Source organism: Haemaphysalis longicornis, unplaced genomic scaffold (genome assembly GCF_048455015.1).
Source record: "Haemaphysalis longicornis isolate Haplotype H1 unplaced genomic scaffold, Haemaphysalis longicornis Haplotype H1 scaffold_7, whole genome shotgun sequence".
Taxonomy (NCBI): domain Eukaryota; kingdom Metazoa; phylum Arthropoda; class Arachnida; order Ixodida; family Ixodidae; genus Haemaphysalis; species Haemaphysalis longicornis.
In genome coordinates, this window is record NW_027526422.1 from 76,452,238 (window position 1) to 76,474,480 (window position 22,243).

The 22,243-nt window shown below is 48.5% G+C and overlaps 1 protein-coding gene across 2 annotated transcripts in view; it reads left to right on the plus strand.

Annotated features, from left to right (window-relative positions):
- LOC144145997 (short-chain specific acyl-CoA dehydrogenase, mitochondrial-like) overlaps positions 1 to 22,243 on the plus strand; it is a 42,145-nt gene that overhangs the window by 12,497 nt on the left and 7,405 nt on the right. For both annotated transcript variants that reach the window (XM_077677896.1, XM_077677897.1), the window contains 3 exons: positions 812 to 949; positions 11,629 to 11,724; positions 21,400 to 21,456. In XM_077677896.1, coding sequence (XP_077534022.1) covers positions 812 to 949; positions 11,629 to 11,724; positions 21,400 to 21,456 — 291 coding nt within the window. The remainder of the gene's footprint in view (positions 1 to 811; positions 950 to 11,628; positions 11,725 to 21,399; positions 21,457 to 22,243) is intronic.

Below are 22,243 nucleotides of genomic sequence, written 5' to 3' on the forward strand. Positions count from 1 at the left end.
CTTTTCAGCATATACCATGCTGGGTGATCTTGCTTCATAGGCAAGTTCCGAGACAAATGCATGCTTCGGCTTTGTATGCTTCAGCCAACAGTGAATTTCTGGTACACACTGGGGCCGTATTTGGGGCCTGGTGTCATTTTTTTCTATTTTTGCTTTGTGGACTCGTGTCCATAATGAGAAGACAAAAATGCCTGTATTTACCCGTTTTGTTCCCAAAATAGCCGTCCATAGTCCCGATTGCGGGTTCCTATATTGAAGGGGCAGAATTTCCTAGCGAGAGACCGGTCGCCAAAAATTTTGTTTATTTGCGGGGTGTCCATATTAACGGTGTCCATATTAACGAGACATGAGTGTATTTGCTTAACAGGGGCTCCTGCTGAAGACTTCTAACAGGCGCTGCAAACAGCATGAAGTTAGGCAGTCCGTGTTTGAGCAAAGGGAAAGAAAGGGCTAACAGAAAACAGGGGAAAGGGCTCAGACGGAAAAGGTTCAAATAATATGAACTTGCTTTCTGGTTGTGATGTCACTCTAGTGGTAACACTGCAATTTGGACTTCTAAACTGTCAAGCTGAGCTAAAAGTTTCACGTCGTATCTCTCAGTTCAGAGTTTGCGTAATGTTCCTTCCAGTTGCCACTCTGCTAGGCAGCGCATGATCTTGAAGCCTTGGCTACGGCACAGGAATGCTGGCCATTGACTGATGACGGTGTAATGTTTGGCGGAGGGCTATGTGGGGCTTTGATGGTCGCATTTTGAACGTTTTCTCGAGTTTCCCCTGCTTGGTGCACTGTCGTTTCTGCTTTTTTCTTTCAGAGTGTCCTGGACTCTGGCCGTATCGGCATTGCCGGCCAGGCCCTGGGCATCGCCCAGGCTGCCCTGGAGTGTGCCCTCGAGTACTCGGGGAAGCGAAAGGCCTTCAACCAGCCCCTGCACCAGTTCCAGGCCATACAGGTGGGCTGCTCAAAGAGTGCTTCGTCGTTTGTTAGCCACCTCTTTTTATTGGCCCTCTATCGGCTCTACCTCAGCTCTGTGTCGGCTCTGGATCAGCTCTGCACCATTCCCCCACCATCCCTGATCACTTCTGCATCACTCCTATATTGTTCCTATATCACTTCAATATTTCATTTATACAGTAGAATCTCGATGATACGATTCTGGGTGATATGAATTTCGGGATGATACGAATTTCTGAAAAGTCCCGGCAAAATTGCATTGTTTGCAATGGGAAAAATTTCGGCTGTTACGAACGGACCTGCGCGGCCCGGCGGATGATACGAACGAGCCGGCGAGGCGCCCGAGTGCCGAACAAGCAAGTGACGGCTCTCTCTCCCCATTTGTCACTCTTCTTTCTCCAGAAACGGCCGGGCTGTTGTTTTCTGCTCGCGAAAACACGCCCCATGCGCGCCGCGAAACCTCTCGCACGCTGCGCGCGCCACGGCCGGCGGCGGCAACATGGCGGCGGCTTCGGCCGCGAAGTGGCACGGCCGCTTGAGCGACTGCTTCTAGCCGCTCTTTAAAATGCCGCTCTAGGCAGACACAAAGTTTCTTGTGCAGTAGAGGAGCTGATAACGTTGGCGAAAACGGTATATAAAACACCATCCGCGCCGCTAGTGAAAGCGCCCATAAAATATCTGCCAGAGTGCTAAGCCTAAACATCTCGGGCGGAGCCAGCGGGCTGTCTCGATCGTTTCGCAAGTCGTCAGCGTCTTTTTCTGACCGAGGTAGAAGATACCGCGGGCGCGAAATTGTCAATGCGGCCGTGAAAATACAGCGTGCGCAAAGCCGAGGCGTGCGAATCGCGTGCAAAAACGCACCATGCGGTTCACGCTTGACTCTTGCGGCGTGTAGCGAGCTTGGACACCGGGAGTGAGGAGACAAGCGCGAAGCTAGGCGAAGTGTTACGCGCTCCAGAAAGGACTGGTTTGTGACGTGGGGGTTTAAAAAAAGCAGAAAAAAATCACGGATTTGTTCACGCGAAAGTAAGGAAAGAAATAAACGAAAACGTTTTTCAGCGCTCAATTTTTTGGTCTGTGTTGGTTCATACGAATTTCGGATGATACGAATATTTTTCGCGGTCCCGCGAGATTCGTATCATCGAGATTCTACTGTACCAGCTTGATTTATGTGACTACTATGGGGTTTCTAGTAGCCTCATAGGGCAGGCAGTTTATAGTTGGTTACAGCAGTCAGCAGCTGCTTTAGTAAACACGATCACCTGATGTTTTTCTGGGTGTGATGTGTAGTCATTGTTTGTTGACGGCACAGGTCATTCTGCAGCTCATCTATTCTGGAGCCTGTATGTAGTTTCCCAACGTTGCACTTACTTACAAATTCTTTTTCACATCCTCTTTGTTGGTGGTTCAGTTGCAAGTACTACTGTATGCGCAGAACGAAGGCTGCCCTCCCCTCACACTTTGAAAGCTTTCTGCGGAATGAATATATATATGCAGCTGGTCTGAGAAGCTTCCCTGCACGCTCGGAAGGTTGTGCTGGCATTTTAAACTTTTCAAAACGCTGCCTTGTGGACCGAAAAAGAAAGAAAGGAAGAAAGCACCCTAAATATAGAAAATAACTAGAGACTGAAACTTTTGGCCCGAAAAATCGAGGCTTTAGGTGCCTATGATAGGCACACAAAAGTGTTGTTTAGGCATATATAGGTGTCAAACACATTAGCAGAGTCCTTCAATGCTTCTCTGGTCATGAAACTCCCGGCCAAGTTTCGTACGGGGACAAAGGCTACCACGAGGGGAGCCACCGCAGATCGGAGGGCATTGGGCGGCCGCCGCTGCTCAGTAGCCAGACCGGCAGGCAGGAACGCAGTAGCAGCATGCCCGTTCGCGCCAAATTTTTTCGCCACTCACAAAATAAGTCCATTTGAGCGGCTCACGACACGTAAAGCGATAGCGCACTGCTTATCTTACTCCGTGGTCCGTTCCCTGCCAAACGCGCTCTGACCACGCCCCCGGCTTTCCTCCGATCAACACCAGCGCCACGGCGCGGCAGCGTAGGAAGCTCTCCCATAGCGTGACGGCGAAGTTTCATGACCAGAAAGGCATTGAAGGACTCTGACATTAGTTTAGGCATATGTAGGGCCAATTACCGTATTTACTCGCATAATCCTCGCACTTTTTTTTCGGAAAAGTCAAGGCGAAGTTAGGGGTGCGAGAATTATGCGGGGAAAAAAAAAATCCGGTGCACAGTGTTGCCAATTTGCCTTCGGCCAATCCCGCTAAATGTAGCGGTCGTTTTTTGTATATGTAAGCTCAGTGTTGCCAACAGCAGCAATTTCTTTTTATTTTATTATTTACAACGTAAACAGTCTCCCGTCAATCAGCGATCATGAAATTGCCGCCTTTGCTTTCTGGCGCGCGCCCTATCTCGTCGTCGTTATGTGTGTGTCGTGTGACACACTCGCGTCTTTTTTCGTGCACTGAAACTACAAAAGTCCTTCCTAAACTGGCTTCGTTCGTTACAGTAGACTTCGGTACTCAGAATATCGGGGACGGCGGTAGATTGCGGGTTAAGCCTGTTTTACATACCTTTATTTGCCTTGTTTCGCGACGCTATTTCATTCGCAGTTTTTGCGCTGGAAGTTTGAGAGGATACGAGGGTGGGAGGCCGTGCGCAGTGCGTTCCCGCATATGGATCACGTAGTTGGCCCTAAAAAGGGCCTTTGGAAGAAAAAAAAAATGCAGCCGACTGTCAAACTTTCTTGGACAATGGTCAGAAGATCCGAAGAGTCCTAGTCAGTGCTTGCATCACTGGTCGTGGCCTCGTCGTCACCTCCCGATTCCTCGTCGGCTTCAGACGTCTCGCCTCCGTCCCACAGCAAGTGGTCTTCGCTTGAATCCAAAGCATTAGATATGCCAGTCTTCTTGAAGCTGTTGACGATAATGACTGCTCCAACCATCCTCCACGCTTCCGCAATTCAGTCGCACAGCAGCTCCACTGACGGCCTCCTGATCTTGCCGGAAGGCGTCAAAGCGTGTTGGCCTTGGGCCATCCACTCTGCGTACAGCCTTCGGACGTTATCTTTGAACGGCTTGTTCAAAGACACGTCCAAAGGCTGCAGCACAGACGTTAGGCCACCTGGAATTACAGCCAGTTCTGTGTGCAGCTCCTTCAGCTTTGCTCGAACGGGCTCCACAAGGTGGCCCCGAAAGCTGTCAACAACGAGGAGCGACGGAAAAAGAAGAGCTCCCGGTCGCCGCCCCCACACAGTGTTGATCCAGTCGACCATCAGGTCTGAGCTCATCCAGCCTTTCTCTTGCACGCGCACGTGCACACCGGGGGGAAACTTTCCTTTGGGGAGGGTCTTCCTTTTGAAAATGACGTACGGTGGTAGCTTCCGCCCGTCCGCCGTCACGGCCAGCATCACCGTGCACCGCTGCTTTTCCGCGCCAGTCGTGCGTACGTGCACGGTGCGCGCGCCTTTCTGCTCAACAGTAGTGTTGCTGGGCATGTCGAAATTCAGAGGCGTTTGGTCCGCGTTTCCAATCTGCGACAGCAAAAAGTTGTTTTGATGCCGCATCCTGATCACGAACCGGTGGAAATCCACGATCTTGTCTTCGTAGGCTTCGGGCAGGCGTTGGCAGAGCGTTGTTCGCCTCCTCAAAGAAAGGCCGTTGCGCCGCATGAAGCGCGTGGCCCACCCGTTACTGGCTCGAAAATCTTTTGCCGGGATGCCTTCCTTCCTGGCAATCAAGCGCGCCTGGTTGCGCAAGATCTCGATGGATACAGCGCACCCATCTCCGCGTAGAGCCTTCAAATAGTCCACGAGCAGCGCCTCAACTTGGGGAAACTTGCCCGTCTTCGGACCACGGAAAGCCCGGCGTGACTTCTTCGTCGCCTTCAGCTCCTCGTGCTGCCGCCTCCAGTAACGCACGTTGAATTCGGTGACGCCGAAGTGCCTGCCTGCGGCGCGGTTGCCGTGTTCGATGGCGTACTCTATCGCTTTCAATTTGAAAGCGGCAGTGTAGCTGGCGTACTTCCCCATGGCGAAGCGGCACCAAGCACAAAACAAAGAGATCAAAAAGTTCTCAAAATGGCAGCGAGCTATCCACCACTGACGCGAGTGACTCACTGACTGCTATGACCACGACGGCGACACGGCGACACGACAGTGGGCGGCGCGAACGCCGTCTAGTGGCGCGCACGCGAAACCGGCTCAAGGACGGCTCAAGGACGGAGGGCGCCTGTTAGGGAGTAGCCATGCAGGTTGTTAGGGCGCGTGGATGGAGAGGCGGCGGGGGAGGGCGCGCGTTGGAGAGCGCGTGCACCATGCGGGTTTCGCGAGCAGGCAACTTTCGCCGCTGCAGAGTTGGGGGTGCGAGGATTATGCGAGGAACCAAAAAATCCATGTTTTGGTGGCTCACATTAGGGGTGCGAGGATTACGCGAGTGCGAGGATTACGCGAGTAAATACGGTAGTATTTACTTCAGCGGCGTATCTTAAAACAAATTCTTCACTAGCAATGAAAATAACTCGGAAATCTTGTGGTATGGGAAAGTAATTTTGCTTTATTCGTGAAAATCCGCAGTACATTAGTTGTTGTTTTAACAGATTTACTTGAAATTTGGGTGATTCGGCACTAAAAGTACGGCATTTTTTAAAAAGTAGGGGTGTGTGAATACCGAAACAGAACTTTCAAATCGAATATCGAATCGAATTTGTAAAAAAAGCTGAATATCAAATCAAATATCAATTTTTTTGACAGGCCTCGATTTTTCATAGGTTTTCATGCAAAAACAGAAGCTCTTTCGCATGTTCGGGAGCCATGACGTTCTTTTTCAACCCGAAGAATGCACTTTTCAACGGTCATTCGCAGCAGTCCAGTCGCTGAATTACTATGAGGTGGTACTTCAGGAATTCAGAGTAGGCACAATGCGCATTTGGAAAAAGAAAAGGAAAAACCGTCTTGCACTGGGGTTGCTGTACTGCAATCATAGGCAACGACTAGACAGCGCTTCGTAACTTCGAAGCAAGCACTTTGCAGGCGGGAACAATATGACGCGAAAACAAGGCACGACCACAATCACGGGCCACGATGAGGCACTTCTTCGGAAGCCCATTGGGGGTGTGAAGCGTGAAAGATGTGTTGCGGAAGGAACGCTCGCATTAGTCGCCGTGCATGAGCGGCGCTATACCTTGTGGTCTAAAAAAAAAAACATGTAATAAACGTACACCAACTCCATCGAAAAAATCCAGGACATCTCAGACACTGCTCTTAAAACTATTTCTTTTAATTTTTGAGTAAACTCTGCGAAACTTGTCAGTCTTGCTGCTTTTCTTCCGCTGATTTCAAATATGGCATTATTTTTTTAGTTCGTCAATTACTTCCCGAGATAATTAGATGTAGCTAACCAGTTTTGGAGGAACAATAGACAAAACAGTGTTGGTCATAAAATTGCAATGTTTACATTTTCCAACACCATGAATCCTGGTAGGTGCAATAAGAGAAACAGTTTTTTGATGCATCGCTAAGAACAAATTTCACAGCTCATTAAACTTCAGTGTTTGAAATGGGCTCTCAAAATGGTTCCTTGCCACTGGTGCCACCAAGGTTTAATGAGCTGGAAAATTTGTTCTTAGCGATGCATCAAAAAACTGTTTCTCTTATTGCACCCACCAGGATTCATGGTGTTGGAAAATGTAAAGGTTACAGTTTTACGACCAACACAGTTTTGTCTATTGTTCTTCCAAAAATGGTTAGCTACATCTAATTATCTTGGGAACTTATTGACGAACTAAAAAAATAATGCCATATTTGAAATCAGCGAAAGAAAAGCAGCAAGACTGACAAGTTTCACAGAGTTTACTCAAAAGAGGACTGTGTACCAGCAGTGCGTTAGTGTGGGTCGATATCTCACTTTCTCAGACCTAGGCACATTTGGACAATCCACTCAACTATTTGAAAAATCGAATGCTAGATATTCTATTCATGAATTGAATTATTTGTGGATGTACTGTTCGATTCATATTCGAATATTCAAGTATTCCCACACCCCTACCTACAAGCCATGACAAACCAGCCGTAACAATGTTTTACGCCATGAAGCTACACCTCGTTTAGTAGTCGATATTTGTGTGCAAATAAAGAACACTCAACGTCCACGGAAGTTGGCAGAACATACTTGTACTTTGAAACGCTCCATGATCTTAATTTCATCTGGAATATCAACGTTTGCCGCTCGGAACCTTTGGAAGTTCCTCTAGCACAGAGTGTTCAGGAGCTTTCTGTGGTATGTCCGGGACAGGTTTAAAGATTCGGAATGGCTCTTTCCGCAGCCGATCCTGCAGGGATGGCGGTGGATGTGTCCCAAACCTTCAAAATAGGCTCAGCATTCTTATTTAGAGTGGGGCCCACGTTTTTCGTTTCTGAATGCTTTCTGCTCGGAATGTGAAAATAAGCTCACGAATGGGCCAAGTTTGTCTCAAGTGTAGTGTAGTCTGGGCCGCGACGCTCTTGTCTGCTGAAAAGCTGCGCATAACCCAGAAGTGTTTGTTTTAAAAGCCTTGCCCTCTTAGCTGTGTTCCCAGGGGGCAACAACAGGCTGTGGTGGAAGAAGCCTAATCGGTAACTGCTCCTTGATGGCAACACTGATGAATCCTACGGATGGCGCAGTAAAGGGCAACAATTCCGGATAAAAAATTGAGTCATCCTGTCCTGCGGAATTGGCTGCCCGGCAAAGCTGACCACTCAGTAGCTATACTCTTTCAAATTCAAATTCATTCAGGAAAGTACAAGAGTGTATATTAACATTAAGGTGAATTTACGGGAGAAGGTCCCAAGGTTTCTGAACCGCAGGCGGGACTCCTCCTCCTATGCTAGCTGTTTTGGAGATAACAAGTTGTGAGCGCAAAAAAACCAGTAAGTGTTGCAGACGTCATTCAAATCTTATCAAACATCGTTTAACAATACGATATTGTAGAGAATACAACATATCATGGAAAAATTTGGAAAGTTGGACTCAATCGGCAGCAGGACAAGCGGGGAAAGAATGTCACACAAATACACAAGCGTCCGAATGTCATTTGACTCAAATGCGAAGTTGTGGTGCTCCACTGGGTTTTTGAAATGCCGTTCGACTCAAATGACATTGGGGCCAAATGAGCACCTAGAGAGACATTTGGGCTCTTCGCGCACGGCGTTCCGAGTCAGCATAAACAAATACACTACTGGCATACTTAAAACAAGCAAAATAGTATTCTTAATGGTGGGACTTTGTTTACCTGTCATTCACTTGAATCATGATATCAAGATGTAATGATTCCATACTCTCAGCACTAGTGCGAGCAAGCGACTAACCAGTGTGGCCAGAGAGCACAAAACAGCACAAAGAACCTCGATTGCGATTCAGAAATTAAGCAAAAAGCGTGTCAAAGCTTACGATATTTATAATTTGATATCACTTTATGCCAAAGACTGCTGCTAAATTTGATTGTTGCATTACTGTGTAAAAGCAGAACTCGACAGCAGCAGTGCCTTTCAGCACAGCGAGCGATTATTAAAGCTTTCAAATGCCATCGAAATTGTAGTGGAGCACGGCAGATTCCGAATGGCATTTGAAGCCCCCCATTTGAGTCAAATGACATTTGGTTGAAATGACATTGGGACCCTAGTGTAGCCGGGGTATTAGTGGTGAGTAGCTAAGAACATCTTCAGTTTTCTTTCGAACGGTTGAAGTGAGCTAACTACCTTTATTACCCGCCGCGGTGGCTCAGTGGCTAAGGCGTTGCGCTGCTGAGCACGAGGTCGCGGGTTCGATTCCCGGCCGCGGCGGCCGCTTTTCTGATGGAGGCGAAAAGCAAAAACGCCCGTGTGTACGAGATTTCGGCGCACGTTAAAGATCCCCAGGGGGTCAAAATTAATCCGGAGCCCTCCACTACGGCGCGCCTCATCGCCTGCGTTGCGTCGGCGCGTTAAACCCTACAATCAATCAATTAACTACCTTTATTTCCAGTGGTACGTCATTCCAAAAAGAAACAGCAGAGAACAGCATTACCGATTAAAGGCCAACTGCACTCAAATTTCACCCTGGCTAAATGCCTTCGAAATGTGTAGTAGGTACCATGAGAACTACTGCGACGCGACCGGTAGCTCTGTGCAATGCGTGGTTATTCAGTTTCAGGCACTCAAAATAACGCCCTTGCAGACGACAAAGCACCTGCCGGCGTGTCGCGCAAACAGCCATTTAGCGGAAGTGACATGCCAGCCGTCCAGGCCGATCGGCCTGCCTCGCAGCGGGAGAATCCAGGAAACTCGTATTTCGCGCCGGTACGCCTGGCTTTCATGGCTCCGAAGAGGCTTCGTTAACCGTACGGTTCTCACTTTTTCGAGTGTTGTCGCGACATCATGTCTACGCGGTGTGCTGCTGTCGGAGCGCACGAATAGTGTCGGGCTTGCGGGACAAACGCTCGCTTTTCCGCGCGCCTCCCACACCCCCGCACGCACGCGCTCACACTCTCCTCCTGGCTGGCCGAGCCGGCCGCGACGGCCGGTCCGCACAGCTCGCGCCGTCAGGCCAGGCCGTCGGGCCGCTCGCGCCGACGGCTGATTCGTCACTTCCGCCGCCCGTAATGGCCGTGTTTTGCCCAGTTTTGTTTTCAAAATCGTCGATTTTTGCCGGCCGCTTGCGACGTAATTACGCACATTTTAGGCGTCATACTTCGTACATCGCGGTCTTTTTAGTCATACTATGCAGGAACAGTGATTTTGCGCGGTCGAAATTTTGAGTGCAGTTGGCCTTTAACAGCATTAGGCAGCACACAAGACTATGTTCAGCTAACCCGTAGGGCTAGATTGTAAATGACCTTGAAAGTTACTCGACACATGACGGTCTTGCGACTGGGCTGAAGAAGTGGTGAGATGCTCGTTCTGTAACCGCCATCTGTCATTCTTCCTTTGTGCCATACGTGCTGCGTCTTGACAGCTGGCGATGTCCCCATGATCGGCTGCTGGTTGTGCACGTGTGTGTGGCGTCACCTTGAAATTTTCATGCGGCAGGTGTTCACGTAGTGTTTCTTGGGTGGCCTCTTTGACCTTGAGCGGCACATGGGCGGTTGTGTCGTGTTCATTCCATTCTTTGCTTGTTGTTTCATCGCATTAGCAATGGACAGGGCATGTCGGCAAAAGTTTTCACCATTGATACCCGGACACGAGGCGACAGGGTAACATAGGATAAAAAATTCCCCCACATTTCCCCGAAGGGGAGCATGAGGAAGTGCGAATGCACGGGTGATGCTATGAGGGGGAGTTCGTTGAAATTTGGTGGCATTTGCCCGTTAGTTACATTAACACCCCCGCGTGATCACGTTCGGGCCGCGACAGCCTCGCCTTTAAACCCTCGCGCAGCGCGACGGCAGGCGAACGAAGCGGGAGAGAAGGCGAGAGCGCGCAATGGCAGGCGAGTGAAAGGGGAGAGGAGGCGAGAACGCGCAACGGCAGGCGAGCGAAGGGGGAGAGGGAGGCGAGAACGCGCAAACGGCAGGCGAGCGAAGGGGAGACGGAGGCGAGAGCGCGCAAACGGCAGGCGAGCGAAGGGGAGACGGAGGCGAGAGCGCGCAAACGGCAGGCGAGCGAAGGGGAGACGGAGGCGAGAGCGCGCGACGTCACGTGGCGTACTACGTCATGGCGCCGTTGCTACGCACGCTCTCCCCTCCGCTCCGCGCCGTTGCTAAGGGCGAGGAGGCGCGCGCGCGATAACACCTGCGGCTGAAGACGGACGGCGGCAGAAGCGTGACTCAGGGTAGCGTAAGAAGTGCATTCGCACTTAAAAAGCTCATGCTGACACCCAACGGCGACGTTGGCTGCAGTGTCGATGCATTCGGACCTCTGGCGGTGTAGTGTAGTTGCTCGGGGTAATCTTAGGAGAGGGAGCAGCGGCTTGAGCAGAAGTTTCCGCGTCTCAGAACTAGCACGCTGCGTGAATTCTCCTCGCAAACAGAGTGAGATGAATGCCTAGTAGCGGGCTTCTGAAGCAGAACAGTTGTAGCAGAACATGGACGCGAAAACCCCAGATGAGAATATATTACCTCTCGAAAAAGGCATTTTTAGGCGCTAAAATACCCATATAGGCATGACCCTCAAAATAGGCACTTATAGGCACGATGTTTCATTTCTCTTAGTTTATTCCTACACGTCAAATAGGCTTTGTACGCACTCAAACAAAAAATGGGCATTTTGCCTAAAGTTCTGGTCTCTAAAAATAACATTTGGTTCCAATTGCAATAATTATGGTAGTTGAGGTAGTGTACTCTTTACCAGGTCATGGAGAAAATCACCAGGGAAATATGAAGTACAGTTGAGCCAAAAGAATAAAAATGTATTCAACAAAAAGAAACGTAGTGTTGCAATGTTCATTGTGACAATTCAAATTAAATAATGTCCACTGCCAGTCAATGTGAAAGTCATCAACTGGTGGCCCCTGCCCTGATTTCTTGAGTGATCGGAATGGTATAATTGAAAGCTTGGCATGTATACTAATAAAAAAAAAATGTGGAGGCTTTGAAATGTATGATCTGACAATTCCAGTTGGATCAAATCGTTTGTGTTTGATAGTGTCCTCCTGGAAGTCAGCAGCAGTTCAGTCTCCGTTGCTTTCTCCCTTCTTTCTCGAACCCTTGTGCAGATGAAGCTAGCAGACATGGAGGTGAGACTGCAGAGTGCCCGCCTTCTCACCTGGAGAGCGGCCATGCTGAAGGATGCTGGTGCCAAGTTTACTAAGGTGGGTCTCGTCCAGTGTAGGATGTTGCACTTCCCCGTTTTTGTGCTGCTTCGACTACTTCTATCTGCCTCCGTGTCCTTGTGCATGTAGACTTTGTATGATTGTTGATGCACCGTAACAGAAGCCACTGTTAGACATCTACGGAGATGTGTGTTGCTGCACTTTTTCTTTTCTTTCTTTTTAATGCAAGCGGGGTTGTAAGAGGCAGGTTTTAAATTTGGGGGGAGAGTGTGGGCGTTCTAAGTCGCCAGCTTAATAGTATGTCACCACCTGGTGATACTTAACTGTTTTGTTACTACGGAAAAATGGCCAATTTGCAGTGCTTCCAGAAAACATTTTTTTTTTTTCTCGAGCTGCATGACACATTTAGCATTGCTATGCATGAAAACATAGCTTATAGATTGCTCTTTCAAACACATAACAGCAGTTTTGTGAAAGGTTTAAGTTGTTTACAGTTTATTAGTCCAATAAACAGAAAAAAAGAATGCACAATGAAGTATACACACAGCACCTACGGGCGATAGTACTGAGCCTAAAAATTATTTTACGAATACTACCATATTTACACAATTGTAAGTCGATCAAATGTAGGTCGACCCCCAAAAATTGCATCTCTCAAAAAAAAAAAAAATGCGAGCGCCGCCTAGAAAATCGTATCACAAGGAGAAGCTTTTTCGTCAACCCACATGGTGGCTCTACCATCAATGATCGATGCTCCCACAAGAGCCGTACGCTCACGGTATGTGCGGTAGATGTTAAACAAGAAAAGCTTTTGTATAAGCACCCGGAATAACCATGCGCTGTGGGTTGAGCGGGAAGGACACATTCGCTGCTAGATGACAACCATCGAAGCAACCGGCAGTGGCCACTGCCTCGGAATACCAAAACAAACAACATGGCGGCTGACGGTAGTGGCCGCACGCGATTTACTTTTGAGCGACTAACCTCCCACCATCGCGTTCGGAAGTGTACTGAACAATGTGGTATGATTTGGGCTACGTTAGCACCGCGCATGGAATCAAGGGATTCGCTAATACTCATTTTGTTTATTAGAGACGAATAAAACGCTTCTTGACGCGTTTTTGCAACCGATTCATGCACATCAGTGTTGCGCGGGCGACCTTTTCACGCCCGCATCGACGATTCCGTGCGCTCGGCAGCTTCTACTGCTTTTAACCCTTTGAAGGTCGAATTTTTTCGCCAAATGCGACCTCCCAGGGTCAATTTTTCTTATTGCTGATTTAAATTCTACGGATGAATCTATTTCGAGAAAAAAATATCGCAATTTTTGTAGGGTGACCATCCAGTGACAGAAAAATCGTTTGTTTTGTTACATACATGTGGTTTATTCATGAGTAAGACAAGAAAAATTCTAAATAAAAATGAGAGAGTAACAAGCCGGCACCTGTTGAGTTGATCGAAATCAGGTAGACATCAGTTTCGCGGGCGCAAAAAGCGGGAAGCGCCCGGAGGATGATACCGAAACCAGCCGCTGCGCGCGCTGGCACGCACGGCCAGATCCGCGAGCAATAGATGGCGCACCGATCCAATAAAATACAAAAAAGGAGAAAAGAGCCTCATCAGTTTCGCAGGCAACCTTGGTCTGTGGCAGGCGCAAGAAGGGAGAGGTGCCCAGTGGGCGATAGGCTCTGGAACGATCGCCGGGTGGCGCTGCACTCTCCCCGGAGGGAGAGTACGCCGGAGCGGCGGCCTATTCGGCACGTGCTTTTTTCGCTGCGCGCGTGCTGCATTTCTCGCGCTAGGAAGAGGGCTGGGTAAAATTTTCTTTCCACTTATGAAAGCATACACATTAGCACGTGTCCAGCAAGTTCGGTTTACACGTAGAGTAGCTACTGGGTCCATTTTCGCCGGTGCTTGTCTTGTCGTCTGCTAGAGACGCGTCGTCTGCTACGCACCAGTCGAACGGCCGAGCGCCCCGGCGGTTTCACGGGATGAAGAGTGCTCTTGTGGGCGACCCTTGGCTGGTCTAACCACCTCAGTCATCGCGAAACGACTGCGTCTGGTGAACGGCTTTTCAGCGCCCTAAGCAGACGCCCCCCGGCCCGCTCCTCCGCGTCTGGCAAGTGCACGCGCAGCTCGCACTGTCTCCCGCACCGCCTGAGGCATCCAGCCTCGTACTCACGAATGCGAACAAAAAGCGACCGCCGGCTGCGCGAGCCACTTAAGCCAGCACATACAAAGAGCGCCGGGAACACTCCTCACTAGCCCGAAACGAAAAGATGAAACTGAAAGTGAAAAAAAAAAAAACCATATTGTTGCATGGTCAGCTGCCACGACAGTAACAAGGCGAAAGAAGAGGATCCATTCGTTAAATTCTGCATATTCCCCGCGAAAGCGCACCAAAAGGATAGACGGTAAGCATGGATCACTGCAGTTCGAAAGGTGAAATAAGTTGACACATTTTTGTTTGTATCTGTGTGCTTTCAGTTTACATTACGAAGCTTTGAAAATGCGAACTAGTGTTCTAATGAGTCCTCCCCTCTACACTTTTTTTAATGCCTGCTGCCAATGATTGTTTTCCGCTATAATAAATGAACTTCGGAGTTGTTTAGCTGGTGCCGTTTGATATCGTCCATATATAACACAATAGGTTGACATTTTGCATGGGTGAAAAAAAATAGTTTCTAGTGATTTACCTGGCTGTAGTAACTCTGGTCCGTCTTGTCATTGTGACTTGTGTTCTGGACGGGATTGCTGCGTTGTTCGCTTTTTTCCCACATTTAGAAATACTGGTAATTAAGAGGTATACACCAAGTTCTGTATATTATAGTAATTAAAAGTTATACGCCACAAGCTGTTCTGTTGTTTCCGCGAACTGTCACGCTAACCCATACTTGTACTCCAAGCGGGTGACGAACATTGCGAACAAAAATTTCTTCAAGGACAAGTAAAATGGAAATGCGGCGCTGTCAGCGCACCCCTTAATTAGCGTGTGCCTTTCTAATGCGTTTTTATAAGATGCAGCTGATTGTTTCAAGAGTAAGAAATAACCTATTAACCATAATCAATCACGTTTATCTTACATTTCTTGCAAGCGTCAGTGTTTCTGCAGTCCAGAAAGTCCGGATGTCAGAAGCGCGAGCACGCGAAGGGAGTAACAAACAAGAGAAAAGTACGCTGTGACCAGCTGTCGCCTTGCAGAAGAAAAGAGCAACCGACGACCGCCCAACAACGCGTTTCCCCCCTTAAAGGAGCCATGAAGAGAAAATACAACTTCATTTAATTTGAAAGAACTGGGATTCAGTATCTCACTCAGCTCCATTACAGCCACAAAAGATGTTTTTTAACAAAAAAAAAAGCAAGAAGTATTTAAAAACTTTCAAATTTTGCGCCACAGTGACGTGTTATGAGCAAGAATGACGTCACACGGGCCAACAATAAAACATAATTTTCAGTGCGTTAACTGCCCGTTAGCATTCAAGTGATGCGTTCAAATGGAACTAGAGGCCCCATTACAGACGTCCAGTCATGTGTCGTCGCAACAGGTCAGTTAGGCGGCCGCCAATCGCACAAACAAGGTTCCGTGACGTCATAGAAAAGTTGCGGGAAATTGGCTAGGGGGTCGCGACTGCTTCACACGTTTTCGTTAATATCTCCGTTATTTGTTCGAAGATTGTGATGATATTGGTATCATTGTTATCGGGACTAAGCAGTCATTCTAATAAACCCAACTTATATTTTGTCTTCATGGCTGCTCCTTTAAAATCGTCGGGGCAGTCGGCAGTGCCGGTCGAGCTGCGGGAAGCAGGCGGCGCGTCTGTAGCAGACGACAAGACAAACGTCGACAAAAATGAACTCAGTAACTACTCTACGTTTAAACCGAACTTGCTGGACATGTGCTAATGTGTATGCTTTCATAAGTCGAAAGAAAATTTTACCCAGCCCTCTTCCTAGCGCGAGAAATGCAGCACGCGCGCAGCGAAAAAAGCACGTGCCGAATAGGCCGCCGCTCCGGCGTACTCCCCCGGAGGGGAGAGGGCAGCGCTTCCCTTGCCCGGCAAACTTTAGCTTCGCCTCCCTATACCCAGCGCACCCCCTCGTTACCGAATTCACAAGCGATAGCCGGCGCGCCGCTGAAGTAAATCATAAAAAAATAAAAAGTAGAGCCATCGGCGCAAGAAAAAAATTTGACGTATTTCCGAAATGTGGCAGCACATGCCAAGCAAGAGAAGTTGGCGAAAAAAGCGCGCTTTTTAAACATACAAGCAATCACGTACATGTACGTCATTGACCATTTTGAAAGTGTTTTCCGATGCCGTACATGTACGGCCGTGACCCTCAAAGGGTTAAGTTCTGCCAGTTCTACCTCGGTACGACGCGTGACGAGCGTGGCAGTGGGAGGAGCCTGACGACTTGCCCCTATGGGGAGGCGCACTCTTCATAGTGGCAATTTGATAGCGCTCAGGACAGCCGGCTGGCGCCGCCGTAGATGTTTAGGCTTACCACGGTGGCGGATATTTGATTGGCGCTTTCCCTAGCGGCGCAGATGATGCTTTATAGTGTCGTTTTCGACCACATTATCAGCTCTTTTCCTGCACGAACGCCTTCATTTGTGCCTTAAATGATATCTTAAAGAGCGGTTAGAAGCGGTCGCTGGAGCTACATGCACCTCTTCGCGGCTGGTGACGCCGCCATGTTGCCGCCGCCGATCGCGTAGTGCGCAGCATGCGGGTGGTATTCACGGCAGCGTCAGCGCGTCGCATTTTCGCGAGCAGAAAATGCCCCGTGCGGTTCACACTTTAGACCATAACCATGGGAACGAGGGTGCAAAGCTGTACCCACCTCGTAGCACCCCCGATTTCTCGTTTCTCTTGCCGTTACTAGCGGTAGACGAATCGATTTCAATTCTAAGTCGACCCCCCAACATTGGATTGTCAAATTTGAAAAAAAGGGTCGACCTACAATCGTGCAAATATGGTAAGGTATGCAAGCGGTTTCTACGTTCCAAAGCTATCATTAAATACCGTATAATGCGGAATATAGGTCGAGGCGGAATATAGGTCGACCCCCTTACCTTGTAACCGAAAAATGCAAAAAAAAAAAATTAGGTACCAACCATTGTCTTATTGAGACTGTAACTTGTTTCGTCTCAGATTACTCATTTAAAACTGTCTGAAGTATCGTCAAACGACTGCTTCTGGCTCGCTGTCGCCCACACAGCAGGTAGTCCTCGGTGCGGTCCAGGGAATTGCTTATGCAGCACTTCTCAAACACTCGCAAGACGATGTCATCGTGAAGCGAGCGCGAAGCATGGCACACTCGTGTGCAAACCGGAGCGACAGCCAGTCTGTGCAGGCAGTCAGCAAACATCTTGGGGTATCCATTCGCAGAGACATCGCACGATGCTAGCGGACAAAATTTGCCCCTTTGTTCAGCAGCACAGGTGCACAGAGCAGCGCCCATGAAACGAGACCTTCCGAGCGTTGCATACCGAGAGCTGCCCCTTCAGCTAACACCGCTAGCAACACTTCTTTTGGTGATACCGAACTGGCGCAAGGCGGACACGTCATTGGCCTTGGAAAACCCCCAACTTTTCTTTTAAATGCTGCTGTAAACTGGCACCAAGTGCCTAAACTCATTTTCAGCAAGAAGAAAATTGCACGCACACATTCGCCGACAGCGAGAGAAGCAACAAAACAAAGATGGCGTCGAGTCCGATTGATGGTGGTGGCGATGGTGCCTTTGGGGTTTGGATGGGCTCGATGGGCTGCTAGGTAGCCAGATGACAACTGCCAGTGACTGCAATATAGGTCGAGGGGTGACTTTTCGGCAAATTTTTCTGTAAAAAATCTCGACCTATATTCCGCATTACAGTCGAATCCCGCTACAACGAAATTGACGGGACGTGCGAAAAATTTCGTTGAAGCGAAAATTCGTTGAGGCGAAATCTGCCGCAACACACCACGGAAAGGCCAGAAAAATAGCCCCGTATGCTTCCGCATCATTGGCAGCATAATACAATGTTTAGAAAAAGGAGTGACGCGCAATAACGTCATGTTTATTCGGATAACAAACATACCAACGGTTATCTGTTCTTTCACTGCACGCGAAGAACGCGTTGCGGAGTGGGGTGAAGAAATGCAGGCGCAAAACGTATTGCTGTACAACAAGGCGTGTCCACCGAGCTGATTACTTGCAGATAGCTGCAAGGCCGTCGGAAGCCCCCCTCTCACTTGTAGCAGGAGCAGTGCCGTTATCTTATCATCTGACACAGCGCGGCAGCTACTGACCTTGGCAGGTTAGACGCGCGCGCTTGTATTTAACACAACTGCGCGCTCATGACTAAGATAGGATGACTTGGCTTCAAGACCAAACACGCAAACATGATTTTTGCTCTTGGCTATTAAGAATGGTAGAAGGAAAACGGCAGGGACAGCTGCTCACAACGCATACATGACGGCGCCGCGCCAGCAGCGGAGCACATTTGTGCGATTTCAACTGGATACGGATTGGCTGTAGCCACTGTAGCTCCGGCTTGGCGAACCGGGCCTGCGCCTCATGTAAAGACGGCCAGCCACATCGTTATCACCATCAAACAATGGCGTCCGCCTATTAGTTTTTTTTTTTTTTTTTTTTTTGTGGCGGTGTGGCCGCACCTCGCATGTTTTCGGTGAAACTAAGCGTCCTGAATGTATAAAAAGTTACAGATAGCTAGCGCTATGCTTATTTTATTGTAAAATAATTGTTCAAACCCAGCCCAAATCATCGAAAATTTCGTTGAAGCGAAAGCAAGCCTGACAAATGGTTCGTTGCGGCGAGGACTTTGTTGCATGGACTTCTATGGCTGGCTGACGGGGAATTGGAAATATTTCGTTGAAGCGGAAATTTCGTTGAAGTGGCGTTCGTTGTAGCGGGGTTCGACTGTATACGGTACATGCATCAACGCGGTACACCAAGTTTTGGATTTTTGCGGGTCCGCCAACTTAGCGGCCCTGATGGCTGTGCCACTCCACAAAGCCACTCAAGGGTAGATCGGTCTCTCTAAAATATGTACTGAAGCATACCTGGTTGTGTTCTGACACAAAATCCTCAGTGGTAAAAAACACGAAAAGATATCCAGCGCTCATGAGAAGCATCGCGCGTCGCTCTACAACGCTAATCCGACATGAGCACCAGGCTATCTTGAAGGTAATAACGCAATATGGCATGGTGCATTTGGCAAAATATCTTTGCCGCACATTGTCCAGACCCTATACATGAAAGTAAAACCACAGTCATCAGATAGGAAGCCCGTTTCATTTATAAATACAGCTCGAAGTCAAAAACGAACCTTCCGCACTTGCCGAAGTCTACGGGGTCGTCTTCATTAAACTAAAATCTGACGAACCCACATCGTTGGTGGAGTCGCCAATGCTTCTGGGGTAAAAAAAAGGTCAGCAGCGGCAGCTGCCGAAGTCCCTGCCACCGCAGTCCGCTTTTGCGGAGTGTGCCAAGAAGTGGGCGCCATTTTCGCACAACTCGCCGCTATCGCGTGTTCGAATTTCCCTTTTCCCCGCACGCGAAATATAAACAAATTAAATCGTAAACAAATGAAATCGGAAAAGGAGTTGCCAATATATACACCAGATGGTGTTAGTTGTCCGCTCAAGCCTCTGTTTTTAGCTTTCGCGGGATGTTTGAAAATCATCGGAACTCCGTGTCTAATGACCTGTGGCGCAGTAAGGAAAGAGTTACATTGCTTCTTTCTCAAAAATAAAGCATCGTTTGCTGCCAGACAAGCTCTAGGGTCGCTATAAAGCACCAAATCTTTCCCATAAAAATATGTATTTCGTCTTCATGGCCCCTTAAATACTTACGGAACACTTCAACTAGGGTTGCCACCTGACCAGTTTTGGACCGGCCCGACCGGTTTTTTTGACAGCGAGCCGGTTGCCGGTCTGTATCTAAAACCGGACGACATTGGCCGGTTTTTTGGCCATCGTGTCGCGGTTATTCTTTTTGGCCTTTTGTAAGCATAAATAGAGCAACTACGACAATAAATATGTGTCGGCAAGCTGTGCAAAGACACGCGAGCAGAGAAAATACGCAGCCGGGCGCAATTCCCGAGATGGAAGAGGACCAAAGGGAGGAACAACACAACAAAATTCCATCGGGCCAATCAGCAAGTGCGGTCGCTTTTCAGGGCAGCACATTCAGAGCAATAACTAAAATCTCAATCACCTTCAGTGCAAACGTTATGTTGATTTCTCTGTAGGAAAACGCTCCAAGAAATGGCATTGCATCTCAATTTAAAAAAAAAAAAAACGTGGCCTCTTTTTTACTACACCCATTCAATCTTCTACATACCTCGCCCCCCCCCCCCACCCCGAAGGGCCGGTTTTTTCTTCGGGGAAAGGTGGCAACCCTAACTTCAACAGGGGTGTTGAGGTGCCAAGGGCCAGACAAAGTGGTTGTTGGTGTGTCAGTCAATTGTATACCTTCCTGGCACTGAAACAAATGCATATTCGTTATTCACAGGCACATATCAGTGTTCACGTAATTCTTTTAAGGGATAAAAACCATGTGGTTGCAATGTCAGGTGGGTAGCTACCTATAAGTCCGAATACAGGTCGATATTTCTTGCCAAAAAATTTGTGGAAGATTCACCCCTCGACCTATGTGCTGGTCATTGGCTTAGTGTTAGTTGTCATCTGGCAGCAAGGAAGCCCATCGGGGCCATCCAAACTGCAAAGGCACCATTGCCACCGACATTAATCAGGCGCACCACCATCTCTATTTTTTTTTCTTGTGGCTTCTGTTGCTATCGGTGAGCATGTGCGTGCTATTTTCTTCTTCCTCAAAATAAGCTCAGGCACTTAGCGCCAGTTCACCGCAGCATTTAAAAGAAACATCATATTGTTCATATAGTAGCCAAAGCAACAGCAACATGTCCCACTAGGACCAGTTCAGTGGCACCAAAGAGAGTGTATGCTACTGGCATAAGCTGAAGGGGCAGCTCTAGGTATGCAATGCTCGAAAGACCTCATTTTGTTTCGTGGGCCGCGCTGTGCACCCACAACTGAAGTACAAAGTTGCGACTTTTGTCCACGAGCATCGTGCGATGTCTCTACGAATGGATGGCAAATGACAACCCCAAGATGCCTGCTGCCCGGCTGCATAGACCGTCTTTCTTGCAAAGGTCTGCACATGAGTTTCCCATGCTTGGTTTCCCATTCTTCCTGACGACATGGTCTTGTAAGTGTTTAAGAAATGCTCCATAAGCAACTCCCCGGACTGCACCGAGGACGACTTGCTGTGTGGGAGACAGCCGGACAGAAGCAGTCGTCCGACAAGATTTCAGACAGTTCTAATGAGCAACCTTAGACAAAACAAGTGCTTATAGCCCTAACAAAATGATGTTGTGTACCCTATTTTTTTTTTTTTTCATTTCTCACACGCAAGGCAAGGGGGTCGACCTATATTCCACCTCGACCTATATTCTGACTTTACTGAAATAAAAATTTGAAGCGCCGTATCACCACACATACCCCTCATTGCATTCCGTTTTGCTTTGCGTTGATTTTCAGAACCGAACCGACAGTAACTCGCTCGATGGCTCCCAACTTGAACTTCCGTTCGAAAGAATGAATTTGTGTGCTATTTTCTTGTTCTTTTTTTGTCGCAATGTGATGGCACTTTGTCAGCGCCCCTGACTGCTCTGCGTGTGTCTTGCAGGAGGCTGCCATGGCAAAACTGGCCGCATCAGAGGCAGCGACATTCGTCACACATCAGGTGAGATCTGTGTCGTCCACAGCCATCATCATCATCATCATCATTATCCTGGTTGGGGGCACTGCAGGACAAGGGCCTGTCCCAAAGAACTCCAGCCACATCTATCTCAGTCCTCTCTTTCCCCCCAAATTTCCGCATTTCATCCCTCCATCGAGTCCTTGGCCGACCCCTATTCGTTTACGGTCTAGTATTGGCAGCCACTCTGTTAAATGGATGGTCCACCTGTTGACCCTCGTGCTCATGATGTGACCCGCTCGTGCCCATTTTGTTCGCTGAATTTGAGCTAGAATGCCCCCCACCCAAGCCTGTTCCCTAATCCACACAGCAGTTTTCTTATCCCAAAGTGACTCCTAGCATTCTTCTTTCCATTGCCCGCTGGGACGATCCAAGTTTCCTTTCAAATTGCTTAGTAAGGCCCCAAGTTTCTGCCCCATGCGTCATTACTGGAAGAACGCATTGGTTATTTACCAGCTTTTTAGGTCACAGAGGAAGGTTTTTGTTTTTACCAAAAGCAGCCCACCCCGTGCTTATTCGGCGAGTCATTTCCTTTTCATGATTAGGATCGGCAGTTATGACTTGGTTTAAGATAGACTATCGCTTACTGTTTCCAAGATTTCATTGCCTACCTAAAAGCAATACTGAAGTGAATTTGTTAAGCTCCTGCTTTTGCTTGCACTGCGTAGGCTGGCTCAAATAAGCACACTTTTCATTGTTAGGCGTTCGATGAGGTGGTATGTTTTTCATAAAGCCCGAAAGAAGAAAAACTACCATACACAGTCTGCGGCGG